Source organism: Prunus mume, linkage group LG5 (assembly GCF_029339155.1).
Source record: "Prunus mume cultivar Tortuosa linkage group LG5, ASM2933915v1, whole genome shotgun sequence".
Taxonomy (NCBI): Eukaryota; Viridiplantae; Streptophyta; class Magnoliopsida; order Rosales; family Rosaceae; genus Prunus; species Prunus mume.
Window position 1 is genome coordinate 20,395,286 of NC_142702.1, and position 20,794 is coordinate 20,416,079.

General features: G+C 36.8%; 2 protein-coding genes and 2 pseudogenes across 5 annotated transcripts; all 4 read left to right on the top strand.

Moving 5' to 3' along the window:
• Nucleotides 1-826: 826 nt before the first annotated feature.
• NAD-ME2 (NAD-dependent malic enzyme 2) lies at nt 827-7,869 on the top strand. 2 transcript variants are annotated; one of them, XM_008234555.2, is made up of 20 exons: nt 827-1,011; nt 1,368-1,509; nt 1,785-1,881; nt 2,149-2,267; nt 2,363-2,530; nt 2,743-2,871; nt 3,565-3,625; nt 4,103-4,206; nt 4,290-4,373; nt 4,493-4,599; nt 4,716-4,818; nt 5,091-5,198; nt 5,357-5,422; nt 5,937-6,009; nt 6,122-6,208; nt 6,390-6,444; nt 6,532-6,603; nt 6,883-6,945; nt 7,093-7,207; nt 7,533-7,869. In XM_008234555.2, the coding sequence occupies exons 2-20, from the start codon at nt 1,378-1,380 to the stop codon at nt 7,602-7,604; spliced, it is 1,815 nt and encodes a 604-aa protein (XP_008232777.2). In that variant the 5' UTR covers nt 827-1,011; nt 1,368-1,377; the 3' UTR covers nt 7,605-7,869. The 2 variants fall into 2 exon arrangements, with proteins under 2 accessions (XP_008232777.2, XP_008232779.2); XM_008234557.3 differs by lacking the exon at nt 827-1,011 and adding an exon at nt 1,067-1,273.
• A 141-nt stretch (nt 7,870-8,010) lies between these two features.
• On the top strand, nt 8,011-10,908 carry LOC107880101 ((+)-neomenthol dehydrogenase-like; annotated as a pseudogene). The gene is made up of 4 exons (XR_016127400.1): nt 8,011-8,663; nt 8,762-9,008; nt 9,936-10,010; nt 10,205-10,908. The product of XR_016127400.1 is annotated as a (+)-neomenthol dehydrogenase-like (transcript).
• Nucleotides 10,909-11,180: 272 nt separating this feature from the next.
• LOC103331896 ((+)-neomenthol dehydrogenase-like) lies at nt 11,181-13,476 on the top strand. Its single transcript, XM_016794364.2, has 4 exons — nt 11,181-11,633; nt 11,732-11,978; nt 12,504-12,578; nt 12,772-13,476. Exons 1-4 carry the CDS (start codon nt 11,614-11,616, stop codon nt 13,321-13,323), a joined length of 894 nt encoding a protein of 297 aa, XP_016649850.2. The 5' UTR covers nt 11,181-11,613; the 3' UTR covers nt 13,324-13,476.
• Nucleotides 13,477-13,521: 45 nt separating this feature from the next.
• Nucleotides 13,522-15,431, top strand: LOC103331897 ((+)-neomenthol dehydrogenase-like; annotated as a pseudogene). The gene is made up of 4 exons (XR_016126999.1): nt 13,522-13,528; nt 13,663-13,899; nt 14,472-14,546; nt 14,732-15,431. The product of XR_016126999.1 is annotated as a (+)-neomenthol dehydrogenase-like (transcript).
• The last annotated feature ends 5,363 nt before the right edge of the window (nt 15,432-20,794 follow it).

Consider the following 20,794-nt stretch of genomic DNA (forward strand, 5'->3'; position numbering starts at 1 on the left):
GTATAGGTTTGTTTTTTTTTTTTTTTTTTTAAGTCTCATGATTTGGTTAAGATGAATAATGTGCTTTCCAACAGTCATTTTCTTGGGTTGAGTAGTGTGCTTGGGTCCTGCCTTTCATGTTGATTTTGGGGAAGTACAAGGCTCTTATGGGCTCTACCACTCTTCTGAGAAAAAAAAGAAAAAAATTGGTGTTAATAATCAGCACGTTATATAGCCTAATATTGCCCAAAGTAAACAATTACCCTAACCCTTAAAAGCCTAACTTTACTTCCATTCCTTGCCATTAAAAAAAAAAAAAAAAAAATCAGTCCACCCCGATATGAATACCTAGTTTCACCCTTGTAAAGGTCTTCCGTATTTTTTGAGGTGTCTCCACATTCGAAGGGTGTAATTAATTTCCACTCAAAATTTGGATTGCTTAACACAAAGATTTTCAACGGGTTTGAATATTTACCATTGATGCATTAAATAACTTGCCAATTGGATATGATAGTTTGTCAACCGCACCACACTTTGTGATTAACTTTAATTTCTTTCACTAAAGCTTATCAATCCTTAAACTATTTTGTGATTCGCAAGCTTTGTTACAAACTTTAAAACCCCTATAGAATCTATGTTACTCGAAAGGATATTTGTTTGGAAACCCCAAGAGTAACAAAAATAGTCACATGGTAAAATCCACATATGTAGATGAGTCAGCATTTCTCAGTGGTCCCACAAGAAGCAGCCGACGCTTTTAACCCAAGCCAACCCAATTCAACCCAATTTAACCCAACCCAACCCAACCCAACCCAACCCAGATCTTAGGGCGTCTCTCCAGTCAAACTCGTCCGCTTGCCAATCCACAGTTCGCAAATGAACCCTCTCTCTCTCTCCCCTATTTAAAGGACCACATTCGCCTATATACGCCGCTATCACACTGCCCGATGTTCCTTCGGGCAGCTTTCCCTCTTCTTCTCTGACCACCCACAGTCCTACTTCCGCGTATTCTCTACCTGCCCAAAAATCCCGGTCAGCTCTGCTCTCTCTCTATTCAAATTCAACAGCTTCTTCAACTCATCAGCAAAGCTGCTTCTATTTTCACAGACACACACACGAGTCACGACCTTTGGACCAAAGAAAACCCCTAAAAAAATATATATATTAATATAAAAAGCAAAAATATAATAGTCAAAATAAAAAGGGGTTCGAAAATAAAATGCCTTTACTATAAATACATCCCAAGTCACACTCAGTCGAAAGCATTGGTTTTATTGTTGTTACTCCTTTTTTGGTGATTTTTTCTGTTATCTCTGAGCTGAGCTTTTTGCGAGGATGGATTAGGAGCTCGTGCTGACTTTGAGTTTTCGTTTTGGAAATTCCTGTAGGGCTCGCAGAATGTGGAACGCAGCGCGATTCGCCGCGTCCAGTTTGACCCGATCGACCAGGCGCTTCTCCACGGCGATTCCTGGTCCCTGTATTGTCCACAAGCGTGGCGCTGATATTCTCCATGATCCCTGGTTCAACAAGGTTCGAAAACAACAGCCTTCTCTTTTGTTCTTTGATTTGAGTTGAGTTTAGTGTATGTTCATCAGACAGAGTTTCTTGATTCTGAAAGTAAATGTGAAGTTTTATTTTAAATTTTGGAGAAATTTTAGTTGTAAAACTGATTGAGCTTGGGTGAATTATAAAAATACAAACTTAGTCCAATTTGTGAAGTGGATGATGCCTCAAAGTTTGATGATTTTTTTTGCCTTATTGGGTTTTAATTCCCTGTTCTGAATGTTTGTTTTCCTCAAGAACAGGACACTGGATTTCCTTTGACAGAAAGAGATCGACTTGGGCTTCGGGGTCTCCTCCCACCTCGTGTCATATCGTTCGAGCAGCAATATGCTCGTTTCAGTGAGTGTCTTACACAATCTCTCCAAGTAGTACACATTTTAATATTGTTTGGCTAGAATTTTGGTTATTATTCTTCAAAGAAATCTATTGGGGTTCATCTTTATAGCACTTGACATACACTAAGCTAGGAGACTTCAATCAATGAGTTAGTTTACGAAAATGAAAATGATATATTAGCCCTTGAGGAGATTTTGTTTATAAGTTTTGTAGCTTTGGCATTGAGGCCTTGTTTATGTAATGACATTACCATCTGATTTAACTTGTTAGTGGAGTCGTATCGGTCTCTAGAGAAAAATACTAAGGGCCAACCAGAAGGTGTTGTTGCCTTGGCTAAATGGAGGATCTTAAACAGGCTGCATGACAGGAACGAGACCTTATACTACCGAGTAAGTTTTGGTTTATATTTCCAGCATGTAGATATTGTAGAACTTTATATAATCTATCATCATTTGATGTGGTTTTCCATTACTTTCTTTTCCAGGTCCTTATTGATAACATCCAAGATTTCGCTCCTGTAATTTACACTCCTACGGTAGGATTGGTATGTCAAAATTATTCAGGGTTATTCAGACGTCCACGTGGAATGTATTTCAGTGCAAAGGATAAAGGGGAGATGATGTCTATGATCTACAATTGGCCAGCTCACCAGGTAGATGCTACACTCTTTTGTTTTTCTACCTTACAACAAAGTTGTACATGGTCAATAATTTTCGAGGCCCAGTCATAAGCTCCAATGATCTTGATGTTTCTCTATTGGGATGTCCATGATTTTTCTAGACATCAAAATACTAATTTTTTTATATTATTCCCTCTGTCTCTAAGTTATGTTGTATTTGGTCTTCATTTTCCACTTTATTGCAGGTAGACATGATAGTCCTGACAGATGGCAGTCGTATCCTTGGCCTAGGTGATCTTGGAGTACAGGGAATTGGAATACCGATAGGAAAACTTGATATGTATGTTGCTGCAGCTGGCATTAATCCGCAGAGAGTATGCTCCTGCTCTCTCTCTCTCTCTCTCTCTCTCTCTCTCTCTATATATATATATATATATATATATATACACATACACACATTATACACACATATATATAGTCCCCTATCTCTCAAATAAGCTTATTTGAGAGGCACTCTTGTAGGGCGCACTCCGTATTTCATTTCATTCAAAGATCATCTCTACAAAAAATCATTTGAATCCAATATCATTTGACCACTCAATTGAATTATTGAAATTTTAGTATTTTCTTAAAGCACCGTGTTCATTGATTTTGTAGGACACAATTGGATGTCGAAATGGTTTTCGATTTGTCTAATTTTTTGCAAGGATCATCTATGAATATAGACTTAAAAAATAGATTGTTTGGATTGTTGAAATTTTTTTTTTGTTTAGGGGACCCCAAAGGGTGTCCCTCAAATAAAATTATTTGAGGGATCCCTCAATAGAAGGGGACTCTGTGTGTGTGTGTGTATATATTATATGCATGCACGTGTGTGTGCACATGCTTATTTCTATGTGTGTGTGCATAACACACTGATTCAACATAACTAAGTCTATTTGGTTTGGACTATATAACAGTCTTGGAGTCTACATTTTATGTTTCTGCTATTATTCATATTAACTTTTCTTGGTAAATAAGCAGTTTGGCTAGCTTTTTGATCACTAACCTCTGTACCCCTGTGACAGATACTACCAGTTATGCTTGATGTTGGTACTAACAATCAAAAGCTACTTGAAGACCGTCTTTGTAAGTAAAATATGAAGTAAATATCTTTCCTTTAATTGCATGGTTCTTTCTAATCTTTTTCCTTTTTCTTTTCTTTTCTTTTGTTAAATCCTTGTTGATACTGTATTTTCTGATTAATACATTCAACTGAACGCAACTGTGGCTTCAGCGATTTACAATGTGTTTAAGTTCTTGTAAGGCAACATAGTGATACTGAATGTTCACTCTGTCTGTTTTCTCAAGCATGAATTACCCTGTTTTGAGTGATAAATTGACTCCCAAAATATGACTCAGGATAAGCATGTAGTTTGACTAGTGCATGTTAGATTTTGTTATTATTTTTTTAATTTCTAATGAATTCTTGTTAATAATATCATGTTATATTCTTGTTTTTTTTTTCTTTCTTTCCATCTTTACACTGAATGACTGGACTTAATGCTTTAAAATTTTATAGTTTATATCACGAGGATGCCTTTTCTCATGATTTTAGTTGGATAGATTTAGGACTTCGACAACGTAGGTTGGAAGGAGAAGAGTACATATCAATTGTTGATGAATTCATGGAAGCTGTTCATACACGTTGGCCCAAGGCCATTGTGCAGGTCTGTTTTTCAGAAGTATTAACCTTTTATATTAGTATGGTTTTTTATTTGTCTAGAAACTTGATTATTTTTACTTTTATCAGTTTGAGGATTTTCAAATGAAGTGGGCTTTTGAAACGCTGCAACGTTATCGTAAAAGGTTTTGCACATTCAATGATGATATACAGGTGATTACAGGGTGTATGTCTTTCTAGCTTTTATGGATTTGAAAGGCATATGTAGTGTAATACAGATTGCTGCTATTTGAAAATCAGTACCTCTGATAGTTGCGCTTCATGTATTGTAGGGAACTGCCGGTGTTGCACTTGCAGGATTATTAGGAGCTGTGCGAGCCCAAGGTCGACCATTGGCTGACTTTGTGAAACAAAAGATAGTTGTTGTGGGAGCTGGGAGGTACTTAACATTGGTTGTTGACTCAGAAAGATTCCTATATAGGCTATTACATTGGTTGCATGTGCATGTTACTAGGCACTCTGTTCATCCCTTTAATTCACTTTTTTGCCTTTCAGTGCCGGACTTGGTGTTCTTAACATGGCTGTACAGGCTGTTGCAAGAATGGCAGGGAACGGTGAAGCTGCTGCAAAATATCATTTCTTTCTGATTGATAAAGATGTATAGCTCTATGTCAACTCTTTAAGTTCTTGCAGTACTTCATGTGATGATTGATAGTTGTAACAATATTCACCACATTCAGCAAATTTATTCACTAACGAGCTTATGGTTTTGTCAACTGTTTACTATAATTACACTCTATATTGCTAACCTTCTGGTGTGAACAAAAGGGACATGTAATCAAATGTGTTCTTGAAAATATTTTGGCCTCTGAGTTGGGTATTTATGTAAATGTATCAGAGGATTCACTGAGAAAAATTGTTTGGATACAGGGTCTAGTCACAAAAGAGAGGAAGAATCTTGATCCTATGGCTGCACCCTTTGCAAAAGAACCAGGAGCAATTGATGGGCTTAGGGAGGGAGCTAGTCTAGTTGAAGTGGTAAATCTCAAAGGACTTCATTTCATTACCCTCTACTGCAGAAAGTAGAAAGATTTTGATACATAAGAGTCAAGTCACCTTGCTTAATACAAATTACCTTAAAGATTATACATAATAATTAATAAAACTTTAATTGTTTAGAGCCCAATTTTGTGCAGGTTAAGAAGGTCAAGCCCCATGTGCTTCTTGGTTTGTCTGGAGTTGGTGGTGTCTTCAGTCAAGAGGTTGATACTTTCTCAATAGCATTTGGTTATATTTTTCAACCTCCTTATCACTTAAAGTAGATTAATTTACCGAAGATGATTTGATTCTGTTTGGATTTGTGTTGTTTTGACACCATGTGGCCTTGCACTGTATGATTTTTTATTACTGAACTATATGTTTTCTTGTGTAAGCAACTGACATTCATGCGTAATGCTTAAACCATTTATTTGAATGTAAGAGTATCTAAGAGAGATAAGCCTGTTATCTGTACTGCCCTAGATTTATAAGTTTCTTCACACCAATTCCCACTTTGAATTTCAGTGTTTCTGATTCACATCACATCATTTGAGGTATGATAACTCAGTTATTTTGTTATTCTGACCATCATACAGATGCACTGATGGGTTTACTTCATATTGTAGCATTTGAAAATTCATTGCTCTACCCTATTGGTTGTCTCAATTGTGGAAAATATTTATGGTTCCTTTTCTTTAAATTAGTTTCTTATAGGTATGGGTTGTCATTTCATTTTAGGTACTTCAAGCAATGCGAGAGTCAGATTCAGCTAAACCTGCGATTTTCGCTATGTCAAATCCAACCATGAATGGTTTGTTTCTCTGAACCTCATCAAACCTCACAAACAATTTCCTTATTGCACCTAGATTTTGTATCTGACTCTGTTTTCCCTATGTTTTTTAAAAAACAAAAAAATGGAACAGCTGAATGCACTGCTGAAGATGCTTTTAAGCATGCTGGTGAAAACATAGTCTTCGGAAGTGGAAGCCCCTTTGAGAATGTTGATCTTGGTATTTTCCTTTTTAGCAATGTCTTTCTGTTATGGATTGTTTTGGCACCATGCAATTTGAGCAATGGGTTCCTTGACTTAATATTGGAGCCATTGCTGGCTACGATATGGTGCTACGAATCTGACTTTTTTGACTATTGTCTGAGTAATTTAACCTTTGACTTTTCTAATTATGTTGGCAGGCAATGGAAAAGTAGGCCATGTAAATCAAGCAAATAACATGTACCTCTTTCCAGGGTTAGTTTCCTGTATCTCCTTTATTTCAAGTAACTATGTTTAAAGCTCGAAATATTAATACCGTATTTTGGTTGCCTCTAAATGCAGGATTGGTTTAGGTGCACTTCTCGCAGGTGCTCGTCTTATATCGGATGGCATGTTACAAGCAGCTTCTGAATGGTAATAACATAAGACTTGGCTACTTCCTTGCTCTAACCTAAACATGGTAAAATAACTACGCTGATGAGACATAATTTACACTGTTATTAAAAGAAAAAAAAGGAAACAGAGTTGACACCTAAAAAAGAGTTGGGCTGTTTTTCCGGACTTTGGTATCAGCCTATAAATTATTGTAGTGATTAGCTGACAGTTCTGGTAAGTGTCACTACAATAAGAAATGCTAAAGTTGAACATGGCTTGAAGTTTGAAATTAATTTCTGACACAATCATTCTGTCCAGCCTTGCTTCATATATAACAGATGAAGATATCCGAAAGGGCATCTTGTATCCATCTATTCACAGGTAATATTCTCAGCTCCTCGCAGCATTAAGAGCTCGTCTTTATCAAAAATGGCATCGCAATTCTCAACTGCTGTAACAACTGAGAGGAGGGTAGGGCAACTGGTTGATTGTATTACCCCTTGACTGTTTCTATTGTATATGGTGCAGTATCCGACATCTAACAGTGGAGGTTGGAGCTGCTGTCCTGCGGGCAGCTGTTGCAGAAGAACTGGCCGAAGGACATTGTGATGTGGGGCCCAAAGAGCTCATGAACATGTCAAAAGTAAGAACTGATATTCAATCTTACTTCCACAAAATACAAAAGCTCTTTTTAAAACACTCACAAAATGTCTAAGCGAAATTTGATTTAGAAAGCAAGCTCTAAATGTTAGACTACTTTTGCAAAAGGTCTGAACATGCCAAAGAGGACATATTTAGGTGAAGGCGTATGCATACAGAAAATGCTATTCTAATAAGCATCTAGTCGAACAGCCATAACCAAGAACCTTGAAAATTGCGTAGCTAGCTTTTGCTTATATTGCCAGAGTTTTAGAAGAAAAATTGTAATTTTCCTGAAATCTATTTTGGTTTTTATCTTCCTGTTGCAGGAGGAGACTCTGGAATATGTGACTCGCAACATGTGGTTCCCAGTTTATAGCCCTCTTGTTCATGAAAAATGAGGCTTGGTTTTGTATTATCATACACAGTAGGCTGTCGTTGGAGGCTATATTTTTTTTGCAGCTCATATATCAATAGGTCTGCAGCTAAGCAACTTATTCTTGGTCTGTCTTTCCTGGATTCATAGTTTACAGGCTCAGAGAAGTAGAAGGCAAAGAAGGGAACAGAAATAAGGCCCTCTTACTAAACTGAAAAGAAAGTTGAAACCCATTTGTTTGAACAATGCATAATTACGTGACTAATATTAGTGCAATATCTTTGTGTTAACTTTCTTTTACGTTAACTTAATAACAAAGCAAACTGCACCCAAAAAAAAAAGGTTCAGTTGACTTGACCTTCCCCTTTAGTTTTGGGCCAAAGGACTTAGCCGTCCTGGGGTGCCTACTACTCGTTTCTATGAACGCCGAGAGTCTTGGATAAGGCAGCCACATGTCTAATTACACTCACAGAGAGTTAGGACCCACATTCAGAGGATCTCGCCCTTGTTTGAGTGTGCTACCCGTGCGGCGGTCCTATCTAAGATTTTTTCCTATAAGTGTATGTATTTTAAATCTAGTGGGGATGAAAAAGTAAGGGAGAAAAAGACAGAAAAGGTCGTGTGTATGTAAGATTTGTTTCTTATGGAATAAGTTGATCCATGTTTCTATAGGATATTATTATTTACGTTATTAGTCAATCAGAGTAGTAAAATCCACCAGTCTTTGCATGCGAAACTGCTTACTCTGCCCTGCAACAGCCTTCACCAAAATTCTCCAACAACGTGGGTACTTGCGTCACCACGCCCCCATTCTTTTCCTTGAAAATCTTAATAAAAAAATCCAAACAAATCTTGGTCCCTCTTTCACCACAATTTCCAATTACTTCTAAGAAAACACTAGGAACAAAAGAATCAACAATTTTCTTCTTCTTATTATTTATTTGAATATGAACCTCAAAATTCAAAGGCTTTCCAAGAACATTTCACTATAAAAGAAAAGAAGGCTCTCCTTCTGTTTAATACACATCTCAATTCTCACAGGCCGTCCCGTTTCGAATCTATCAATGGCAGAAGCAACAAAGAGGTAGCACTTTAGACTTCTTTATGCTTTGTTTCCTTGTCCGATTTCCAATCCCTTTAATTGTTTTTGTTTCTATGAAATTGGTGTTTGTGTTTTTCCAGGTATGCAGTTGTTACTGGGGCAAACAAAGGCATAGGATTGGAAACTGTGAGGCAATTGGCCTCAAATGGATTCACTGTAGTTTTAACTGCCAGAGATGAGAAAAGGGGTCTTGAAGCTGCTGAGAAACTCAAAGAGTCTGGCCTCTCAGGTCAAGTGGTTTTTCATCAACTTGATGTGGCTAACCCTGCTACTGTTGCTTCTTTGGCAGACTTTATCAAAACCCAGTTTGGGAAACTCGATATCTTGGTATGTATATGATCATAGCTGCTGGTTTCTTGAAAAAGTTTGTCTTTTGAATTGAACTCTTAATCCGAACGCGATTTGATAGAAGGAGATGAAATATGGAATATAGAAAATGAAATTGGAGAATAAAAAGAGCAAACCAAGTAATAACTAGCTAATAATATCATCAAGAAGTTAATCTTTGAAATGATTAGAAGTCTTAGGCTTTTTGAAGAACAAAACAAGATTCACGTAACTACCAGTTGTGGAAGATTTTACTTTCAAATCTAACTCTATGTCTGCCACTCTGCCACTCTGTTTTTGTTTCTCGGAATCTTTTCATATATGATATGATCTCTTTCAAATCTAATTATTGTGCTTCTTTAAAGACATTGGCCTTTATGGTTGGTATGGTTGTAAAATCAAAGAGATTGTCAGAGTGCTAAAAACAAGTGGAAATCTAAACAAAGAGTCGTGGTTTAGATTTGAGGTGGTTTGGTCAAGACAAATTAGAGAGCTTGGAGAACAAGTGGAGAAAAATCAGAGTTGCTGAATCTACTTTTTGCTTACTGCAAGCCAAGTTTGATGCAAAGTTGCATCAAATAGCGCTACATGCTTACAACTACTTTGATCATTAGTCTGCATTTTTTTTCCTTAAGCTTTTATTTTGGTTATTACAATGTGTTTTTGAATATTCAGTCTATTGTCTGGGAGTTTTCATGGTTCATACATACATTTAGGTTTTTAACATATTTGATGAGTCCTTTTGAATGAGGAATATATGTATGTTGGTATAATTAAAGTTCGCAGTCAGTAGAATTATTATTCATGACGCCTTAGAATCAGAGGATCCATCAACTTTCTTTTCATTTCATTTTCTATAAAAAAAAACAATCTGTTCTTTTCTTTGCTAAAAGAAAACAGAAAGTGAAACAGTTGGACTCTGCACAGGTGAACAATGCAGGGATTTTTGGAAGCATATTAGATGGTGATGCTTTTAAAGCTGTAATAGCCTCTGGTGCCACGGTAGGTCTTTTGCATAATTTTTATCAATAGCTAGCTATCAAAAACTAAAAAAAAGCTTCAATGTATGTGCCAAAGTGAGAATTTAAACTGATCTGTGGTTTGGCAAACTTTAATCAACATTTTTCTTGTTTGGAGTGTTGTGTAAGTGGTGGGCAATAGGCACCATAATAATAAGTTTGTTTTTGCTGATACAGGAAGGAGGAGTTGATTTGAGTAAACTAGTGACTGAAACTTATGAGTTCGCAGAAGAATGCTTGCAAATAAACTATTATGGTGCTAAAAGAACAGCGGAAGCACTTATCCCACTCCTCCAGTTATCTGACTCACCGAGAATTGTTAATGTTTCGTCTGGCGCGGGGAAGTTAAAAACATACCAAGCGATTGGGCTAAAGGAGTTTTTACTGATGCCGAAAACCTAACAGAAGAGAGAGTAGATGAGGTACTGACTGAGTTTCTAAAAGATTTCAAGGAGGGTTCACTTGAAAGTAAGGGCTGGCCTTCTTCTATGCCTGCCTATACAGTCTCAAAAGCAGCACTGAACGCATATACAAGGATTCTAGCAAAGAAGTACCTCAATTTTCGCATCAATTCGGTCTGCCCTGGCTTTGTCAAAACAGATATAAACTGCAATGTCGGCGTCTTGCCTGTCGAAGAAGGTGGTGCCAGGATTGTGAAGTTAGCATTGCTGCCCAATGATGGCCCTACTGGCTCCTTCTTTGTTCACAATGAAGTGTCAGATCTTTGATTAAACATGATCCATTTATTCAAATTTAATAGGAGTCACTTATTGGGCAATATCTTGTACTGTAAGGTAATTTTAAATATTTTGGTATGTATATTGATTGAAGGATCTAGTGCGTTGTTTACATTTCTATTATTCATCTGGCTCTTGGACTCATATTATCATTTACAATGTTATTCAGTCAGAAATTCTATGTGATTGATGTCCGGTATTATCGATAGTATTTCAATAACATTTAGGTATATTTTGTTAGACATAAATCAGAGACAATAATATTGACAGTCCATTTAATTAAGGACTAAGTGTAGAGAAGAATTGATTATTCAATATTATCCAACTTAAATTGTAATAGCACAATCGCAAACTTCTGCAGTCAATTGTGTTAACGAAGGCATATAATCCAAACAAATCTTGGTCCCTCTTTCACCACAATATCCACTTACTGCTAGAAAACATTAGAAGCATCCTCCCTCCAGTATGTATATAGGAACAAAAGAACCAACAACTTTCATCTTCTTCTTATTATTTATCTTAATATAATCCCCAGAATTCAAAGGCTTTTCAAGAACATTTCACTATAAAAGAAAAGAAGGCTCTTGCAGTTTAATACACATCTCCAAAGTCTTCCTTCTCCCAACATCATCATTTTCCTTTTGACTATCATTTTCTTATTTTCTTTGTGTAGGCTCCATCTACATCCTTTACAACAGAATCAACAATTTTCTTCTTATTATTTATTTGAATATGAACCTCAAAATTCAAAGGCTTTCCAAGAACATTTCACTATAAAAGAAAAGAAGGCTCTCCTTCTGTTTGATACACATCTCAATTCTCACAGGCCGTCCCGTTTCAAATCTATCAATGGCAGAAGCAACAAAGAGGTAGCACTTTAGACTTCTTTATGCTTTGTTTCCTTGTCCGATTTCCAATCCCTTTAATTGTTTTTGTTCGTATGAATTTGGTGTTTGTGTTTTCTTAGGTATGCAGTTGTTACTGGAGCAAACAAAGGCATGGGATTGGAAACTGTCAGGCAGTTGGCCTCAAAGGGGTTCACCGTAGTCTTAACTGCCCGAGATGAGAAGAGGGGTCTTGAAGCTGTTGAGAAACTCAAAGAGTCTGGCCTCTCTGGTCAAGTGGTTTTTCATCAACTTGATGTAGCTAACCCTGCTACTGTTGCTTCCTTGGCAGACTTCATCAAAACCCAGTTTGGGAAACTCGATATCTTGGTATGTATATGATCATAGCTGCAGGTTTCTTGAAAAAGTTATACGTCTTTTGAATTTGACTCTTAATCCGAACGCGATTTAATTGAAGGAGATGAAATATGGAATCATGTAGAAAATGAAATTGGAGAATAAAAATAACAAACCAAGTAATAACTAGCGTAATAATATCATCAACAAGTTAATCTTTGAAATAATTAGAAGCCTTAGGCTTTTTGAAGAACAAAACAAGTTTCACATAACTACCAATTGTGGAAGATTTTACTTTCAAATCCTTTTCTGTATAATTTACAAGTATCCTAGAAAGATCAGTGGCTGGAATTAAGGGGTTTGGAAAAGTAGCATAATTATTGTGCTTCTTTAAAGGCATTGGCCTTTATGGTTGGTATGGTTGTAAAAACAAAGAGATTGTCAGAGTACTCAGGGGATCTATCAACTTTCATTTCATATCATTTTCTATAAAAAAATAAATCTGTTCTTTTCTTTACTAAAAGAAAACAGAAAGTGAAACAGTTGGACTCTGCACAGGTGAACAATGCAGGGATTTTTGGAAGCATATTAGATGGTGATGCTTTTAAAGCTGCAATAGCCTCTGGTGCCGCAGTAAGTCTTTTGCATAATTATTATCAATAGCTAGCTATCAAAAACTAAAAAAAGCTTCAATGTATGTGCCAAAGTGAGAATTTAAACTGATCTGTGGTTTGGCAAACTTTAATCAACATTTTTCTTGTTTGGAGTGTTGTGTGAGTGGTGGGCAATAGGCACCATCATAATAAGTTTGTTTTTGCTGATACAGGAAAGAGGAGGAGTTGATTTGAGTAAACTAGTGACTGAAACTTACGAGTTCGCAGAAGAATGCTTGCAAATAAACTATTATGGTGCTAAAAGAACAGCTGAAGCACTTATCCCACTCCTCCAGTTATCTGACTCACCGAGAATTGTTAATGTTTCGTCTGGCGCGGGGAAGTTAAAAAACATACCAAACGATTGGGCTAAAGGAGTTTTTACTGATGCCGAAAACCTAACGGAAGAGAGAGTAGATGAGGTACTGACTGAGCTTCTAAAAGATTTCAAGGAGGGTTCACTTGAAAGTAAGGGCTGGCCCTCTATGCCTGCCTATATAGTCTCAAAAGCAGCACTGAACGCATATACAAGGATTCTAGCAAAGAAGTACCTCAATTTTCGTATCAATTCGGTCTGCCCTGGCTTTGTCAAAACAGATATGAACTGCAATGTCGGCGTCTTGCCTGTTGAAGAAGGTGGTGCCAGGGTTGTGAAGTTTGCATTGCTGCCTAATGATGGCCCTACTGGCTCCTTCTTTGTTCACAATGAAGTGTCAGATTTTTGATTGAAGATGATCCATTTATGCAAATTTAATATAAGTCATTTATTGGGCAACATCTGGTACTGTAATGTAATTTTAAGTATTTTGGTATGTATATTGATTGAAGGATCTAGTGCGTTGTTTACATTTCTACTATTCATCTGGCTTTTGGACTCATATTATCATTTACAATGTTATTTAGTCAGAAATTCTATGTGATTGATGTCCGGTATTATCGATAGTATTTCAATAACATTTCGGTATATTTTGTTAGACATAAATCAGAGAATAAGTGTAGAGAAGAATTGATTATACAATATTATCCAACTTAAATTGTAATAGCACAATAGCAAACTTCTGCAGTCAATTGTGTAAACGAGGGCATAGGATTGGAAACTGTCAGGCAGTTGGCCTCAAAAGGATTCACTGTAGTCTTAACTGCCAGAGATGAGAAGAGGGGTCTTGAAGTTGTTTGGGAAACTCTAAGAGTCTGGCCTCTCTGGTCAAGTGGTTTTTCATCAACTTGATGTAGCTAACCCTGCTACTGTTGCTTCCTTGGCAGACTTCATCAAAACCCAGTTTGGGAAACTTGATATCTTGGTATGTATATGATCATAGCTGCTGGTTTCTTGAAAAAAGTTTCTGTCTTTTGAATCTAACTCGTAATCCAAATGCGATTTAGTTGAGGGAAATGAAATATGGCATTGGAGAATTAAAATAGCAAACCAAGTAATAACTAGCTTAATAATATCATCAAGAAGTTAATCTTTGAAATAATTAGAAGTCCTAGGCTTTTTGAAGAACAAAACAAGTTTCACATAACTACGAGTTGTGGAAGGTTTTACTTCCAAATCCAACTCTATGTCTGCCACTCTGTTTTTGTTTCTTGGAATCTTTTCATATATGATATAATCCCTTTCTGTACAATTTACAAGTACCCTAGAAAGATCAGTGGCTGGAGTTGAGGGGTTTGGCAAAGTTGCATAATTATTGTGCTTCTTGAAAGGCATTGGCCTTTATGGTTGGTAATAGTATGGTTGTAACAACAAAGAGATTGTCAGAGTAACCAGAGGATCTATCAACTTTCTTTTCATTTCATTTTCTGCAAAAAAATGTCTGTTCTTTTCTTTGCTAAAAGAAAACAGAAAGTGAAACAGTTGGACTCTGCACAGGTGAACAATGCAGGGATTGGTGGAAGCATAGTAGATGGTGATGCTTTAAAAGCTGCTGTAACCTCTGGTGCCATGGTAAGTTTTTTGCATAATTTTTATCAATAGCCATCAAAAACTAAAAGCTTCAATGAATGTGACAAAGTGAGAATTTAAACTGATCTGTTGTTTGGCAAACTTTAATCAACATTTTTCTTGTTTGGGGTGTGTGTAAGTGGTGGGCAATAGGCACCATAATAATAAGTTTGCTTTTACTGATACAGGAAAGAGGAGAAGTTGATTTGAGTAAACTAATGACTGACACTTATGAGTTAACAGAAGAATGCTTGCAAATAAATTATGGTGCTAAAAGAACAGCTGAAGCACTTATCCCACTCCTCCAGTTATCTGACTCACCCAGAATTGTTAATGTTTCGTCTTCCATGGGGAAGTTAAAGAAGATACCAAGCGATTGGGCTAGAGGAGTTTTTACTGATGCCGAAAACCTAACAGAAGAGAGAGTAGATGAGGTACTGACCGAGCTTCTAAAAGACTTCAAGGAGGGTTCACTTGAAAGGAAGGGCTGGCCTTCTTCTATGCCTGCATATACAGTCTCAAAAGCAGCACTGAACGCATATACAAGGATTCTAGCAAAGAAGTACCTCAATTTTCGTATCAATTCGGTTTGCTCTGGCTTTGTCAAAACAGATATAAACTTCAATGCTGGCTTCTTGCCTGTCGAAGAAGGTGGTGCCAGGGTTGTGAAGTTAGCATTGCTGCCCAATGATGGCCCTACTGGCTCCTTCTTCGTTCACAATGAAGTGTCGGATCTTTGATTGAAGAAGATCCATTTATGCAAATTTAATACGATTCGCTTATTGGGCAACATCTTGTACTGTAATGTAATTTTAAGTATTTTGGACACCAACAGATCCTTTTGATGTTCTTTCTACATTCAATAAGAGGATGGCATATATGATGTTTTATCTATGTAAAATTTCACTAAAGCACAATGTTTAAATAACAAAAGAAAAGGTCAGGTGTTTCTGTCATAACCGGAAGCTCCCAGCTGACTTGATGACCTTCCCCTTTGGTGTTAGGGGAAAGACTTAGCTGTCCTAGGGTGACTACTCCTTGTTCTTTCCTGTAGCATCTTGTGATGTATGCAAGTTTCTTGCGTTTTGAGAAGAGAGACAACGCTGCCAAATAAAGGCTAAAAGAGTATTGAGTAAGGCAGTCGCATCTGAAATCACATACACAAGGAGTTTTTTTTTCTTTTAGAAATGGAATTCATTCATAGAATCAAAGTAGCGTATATAGAACGACACGAAACAGTGACCTAGTTAAAACATTGCTGAGGGACAAACTCCAGGGTAGGAAAGAATACCACATATATCATTAACTAACAAGAGAGTCTGAAACAGTCACGCATGACCAATGCTAGAGCAAGATAAAATAAAACATCCAATTGACACATAGACCTCCGACGAGAACACTATAACACAATCCAATTGCCAAAAGAGTCATGCTATGAAATTATAGTCCTTTTGACGCAGTGAGATATCGGCCGGGATAGAGAGATCGAATGGTAACCCTACAAGTAACAATGTCGGAATCCACCAACAAACTGAAATCCACCAGAGAAATTGAGTAAACTTGAAATATATTGATTGAAAATAAGATGAATAAACTGACAAATACAATGCCATGAGTTGGCTTAAATATAAAACAAAGAAACCCTAAAACCGTAGGAAACCATAGGTTCTAGCATATTCCTAAACTTACCTAACAAGAAAATAATAAAAATCATAGCTAAAATCATAATAAAAAAATAATATCTTAATAGATAACTTATTTTTCCAAATATAAAATAAAATATTAAATTAAATACAAATCTTGACAGAATCATAATTGCTTCAAACTTCCTTAATCAATTAGAAAATCCCAACAATACGCCTTCCTTATTTTCCTAGCACCATAATTGACATTTAATTGGAATTTTCCTCTCTTGCATGATTTTCTTCCAACTTTGAGCCACTCAACTTTATTTTAATTAATTTTTCACACTTCGTCCTACATCACCTTTGCACAGCCACAAGACATTGAGAGCACCTGACAGAGAACACAATACACCAAGAAGAAAGAAAACATCCACTAAGTACACCATCTCTAGCCAACTCCAATAGCAATTGGTGATGAAAGAAGAGAAATATGCAAGGAACAACACAAAAAAGAGACTAACCACGCAAACAGGCTAGGAAAAAAAACAAAATAAAAAAGCCTCAAGCATGCTGTATCATCTCAACACTGACAAAGAAACCTTCTATGAAAACATAGTCCTTGAGACAGGCGGAGAATCAAAGATCAGCTAAGAGGAGAACGAAGAAAACACCACGCAACAATAACAAAACTGGTCTAGCCATTTAACCTGAATACAAGGATCAAGCACAAGAGCATTAGCCAAATGCCAAGCCCACGAATGCTCCAAGAACACATTAAGGAAGGCTCCCAAGAGATTCCACTTGACCAATCTCCATAGGTTTGTCAGGAGGGACACCAACATCACCCGAATTCGAAGTCCCAATTGCAGAGTAACTAGCCAAACCCTTAAAGATGGGTAAAAGTGAAGAAAACCTATAGAAAATCATGAGTTTCATTTGAACATCAACATAGATAAATAAAATCATGGCAACGGAAGCTTAAGCATGCATCTATGAGTTCAACAACAAAATTTTTCCCATGAATCTTTTAAGCCAAGTGATGGTTGTACTATTTTCCTAAAACCTACTTCTAAGAAGATTGGAAGGAGGAGTTATCTTTGGTGCGTGCTTTCAACCCTATGATCGAATTCCACCAAAGTTGTTGAAGCTTGAATGACTCCTTCAAAATCTCCACCTTATTGTTGAAGCTTGAATGACTCCTTCAAAAACTCTAACTTGAGAGGTTCTCCAAAAGTCACCAAAATAGTTAACCTCTAAGTCTCTTCACCAACTAGAGCTTGAGAAGAAGATGGCGAGCTTAGTGAGTGGATGATGGTAGTAATCCCTCACTAAGATAGTATGAAAGTGTAGAGAGACTTTTGGAATACTAGAGCTTTCTTTCTCTCTCTTGATTTTCACTAATGACCCCTAAGGCTTCAAAAAGATGATAGTCATCTTTTACTTGAGTCAGCAAGTTGACCCTAGTAACCAAAAGCCCATATGAATGCCCATCCCTTGAAATTGGGCCTCTTGGGCTCAAGTTGTCGTACAACCCATAAAGCCCAATGAGCCTAGAATTCAAAATTCCCCGTTTAAAGCCTATTCCAACATTACGTGTCATTTAAATTAATTCCATAATTAATTTTGCCTTAACAAATTAACTAAGCTTAATTGATCTCTTCAATTCATCATCTCCATAACGGTTTCTCAAATAACTCAAGTTTAACAGTGTGTGATCCAATAGGTTCTAATTAGCAAGGTCGTGGGCAATTTGAACTCTTCGTAATTGATTTGTGAATTAAAACTCCCTTTTAATTCTCCATATTAGTTAGGATCATTAGTCTTTAGGGCTTCCACTATTCATGAGTGACACCTAGCAGTATGTCATGGATATCCAAGCTAAGTAGAATAAGTAGAGAACCTATTCAGTTGGAATTACAATGCAATACGGTCTTTCCCTATTACAACTCTTAATCTCATTGCTAGGGCATGGTGCATGCCAAACCCTAATGAGATTGTCAAGTCTTATACGATTTACCGGATACTCTGATATGAGATTTGCTTAATCATATCTTCCGAGCATTCTCATTCTTTACTGAAGGATAGAGATTACATGTTGTACACTCACATGTCTACATGAGTTAATCGAGAACCCCAACAATGCTTGTACCATGTCCGTGATTAAGACATGTCTTTATAGCATTATCAAAGATCCACAACCTTCCAATAAGACAACTATGGTGCCTCTGGTCCAAGTACTAATTTGCATTATTGCAACTTGGAGTTTCTTGTTTGACATATAAGTAAAATTTCCATATAAGAAACTCTCGTTTGATAAGTGTCACTACAAAAAGAAATGCTAAAGGTGAACATGGCTTGAAGTTTGAAATTAATTTCTGACACAATCATTCTGTCCAGCCTTGCTCCATATATAACAGATATGAAGATATCCAAAAGGGCATCTTGTATCCATCTATTCACAGATAATATTCTCAGCTCCTCGCAGCATTAAGAGCTCGTCTGATTTTTATAAAAAATGGCATCGCAATTCTCAATTGCTGTAACAACTGAGAGGAGGGTGGGACAATTGGTTGATTGTATTACCCGACTGTTTCTATTGTATATGGTGCAGTATCCGACATATAACAGTGGAGGTTGGAGCTGCTGTCCTGCGGGCAGCTGTTGCAGAAGAACTGGCCGAAGGACATTGTGGTGTGGTTCCCAGAGAGGTCATGAACATGTCAAAAGTAAGAACTGATATTCAATCTTCCCTCCACAAAATACAAAAGCTCTTTTTAAAACACTCACAAAATGTCTAAGCGAATTTTGATTTAGAAAGCAAGCTCTAAATGTTAGACTACTTTTGCATAAGGTCTGAACATGCCAAGATGACATATTTAGGTGAAGGCGTATACATACAGAAAATGCTATTCTAATAAACGTCTAGTCGAACAACCATAACCAAGAACCTTGAAAATTGCTTTGCTAGCTTTTGCTTATATTGCCAGAGTTTTAGAAGAAAAATTGTAATTTTCCTGAAATCTATTTTGGTTTTTATCTTCCTGTTGCAGGAGGAGACTCTGGAATATGTGACTCGCAACATGTGGTTCCTAGTTTATAGCCCTCTTGTTCATGAAAAATGAGGCTTGGTTTTGTATTATCATACACAGTAGGCTGTCGTTGGAGGCTATATTTTTTTTGCAGCTCATATATCGATAGGTCTGCAGCTAAGCAACTTATTCTTGGTCTGTCTTTCCTGGATTTATAGTTTACAAGCTCAGAGAAGTAGAAGGCAAAGAAGGGAACAAAAATTGTTAGAATTCAGACTATGATCTGAATTATAACTTGCATTCTACAAATGATTTTGAATGAGTAAAGTTTTCAGAGAGATTTGCAGAGTGAGAGAGAGCTTTGAAGGAGAAACAAAGATGAGTTATTTCTTCATTGATCGGACACACAATCACTGTGCACACACTTAACCGTTGGGAATAGAATATTCCCATTACATCATCCAAATCTAACCATTCAATCAACTACCCTATAAGATAGTGACGAGTGGCATAAGTTGACTCTTAACTCTAAGACTTCATCTTAGCTGTCCATTGGAATGTAATCCAATGGCTTACATTTGAAATACTAAAAATGAAACTAAGTACAAAAATATTTCAGCTAAGACACTTATATTTCAACACTCTCTTCTAAGTGTTTAGCTGAGATTACTCCAAAGCTTCCTTCTCAAGTACTCAAAACGATCTCTTGCTAGAGCCTTATTAAAAATGTCTGCAGTCTGCTCTTCAGTTTTGCAATACAATAAATCAATCTCTCCATTTTGCAAAGCATCTCGGATGAAGTGAAACCTCTTGTTTATATGCCCTGTCTTATGATGATGCACAAGATTCTTGGTTATGGTAATAGCAGAGGTATTATCACATAGAATTGTAGTAGCACCCACTTGTTCTTCACCAAAGTATGAGAGAACAAAACGCAACCAGATTGCTTGTGCAGTAGCTTCTGCTACACTAACATACTTTGCCTCTGCAAAGCTACACTACTTTGCTTGACTGAAGCCCAGGAAAACACACCTGATCCAAGATTAAATGCATATCCAGAGGTGCTTCTCATGTCATCCTCACTCCTTAACCAATCACTGTCACAGTAGCCAATGAGCCTTGCTTATTTTCCTTTCTCATATGCTATGCCATAATCAAATGTGCCTTGAATGTACCTCAGTACCCTTTTGGCAGTTCCCATATGTTTTCTAGTAGGACCATGCATAAATCTAGCCAAAAGACTTGCTGCAAACATGATGTCTGGCCTTGTTGCAGTAAAGTACAATAGACTTCAAACTATCTGGCCAGCTTGTTCACTTCCATCTTCCTTGGATAGCTTTTCATTCATTGCAAGAGGAGTAGCCACTGCTTTACAATCCTTGAAGCCAAATTTGTCTAGCAATGTCTTAGCATATTTCTTATGGTGCAAGAAAATGTAAGACTCAGTTTGTATCACTCCTAACCCCAAGAAATGATGAAGCAAACCGAGATCAGTCATGTCATATTGCATCATCATTTCAGTTTTGAACTCCATCATAAAGGCTTTTGAGCTTCTAGTGTAGATAATATCATCTACATATAAAGAAACAATAATAAT

Excerpts from the sequence above, each read along its gene's own strand:
- NAD-ME2 (XM_008234555.2), top strand. The coding sequence starts at position 1,378 with ATGTGGAACGCAGCGCGATTCGCCGCGTCCAGTTTGACCCGATCGACC. Across the intron at positions 1,882-2,148 it reads GCAGCAATATGCTCGTTTCA|TGGAGTCGTATCGGTCTCTA; the intron begins GTGAGTGTCTTA and ends TTAACTTGTTAG. Across the intron at positions 6,445-6,531 it reads AACATGTACCTCTTTCCAGG|GATTGGTTTAGGTGCACTTC; the intron begins GTTAGTTTCCTG and ends CTCTAAATGCAG.
- LOC103331896 (XM_016794364.2), top strand. The coding sequence starts at position 11,614 with ATGGCAGAAGCAACAAAGAG. Across the intron at positions 11,634-11,731 it reads ATGGCAGAAGCAACAAAGAG|GTATGCAGTTGTTACTGGAG; the intron begins GTAGCACTTTAG and ends GTGTTTTCTTAG. Across the intron at positions 11,979-12,503 it reads TTGGGAAACTCGATATCTTG|GTGAACAATGCAGGGATTTT; the intron begins GTATGTATATGA and ends GACTCTGCACAG.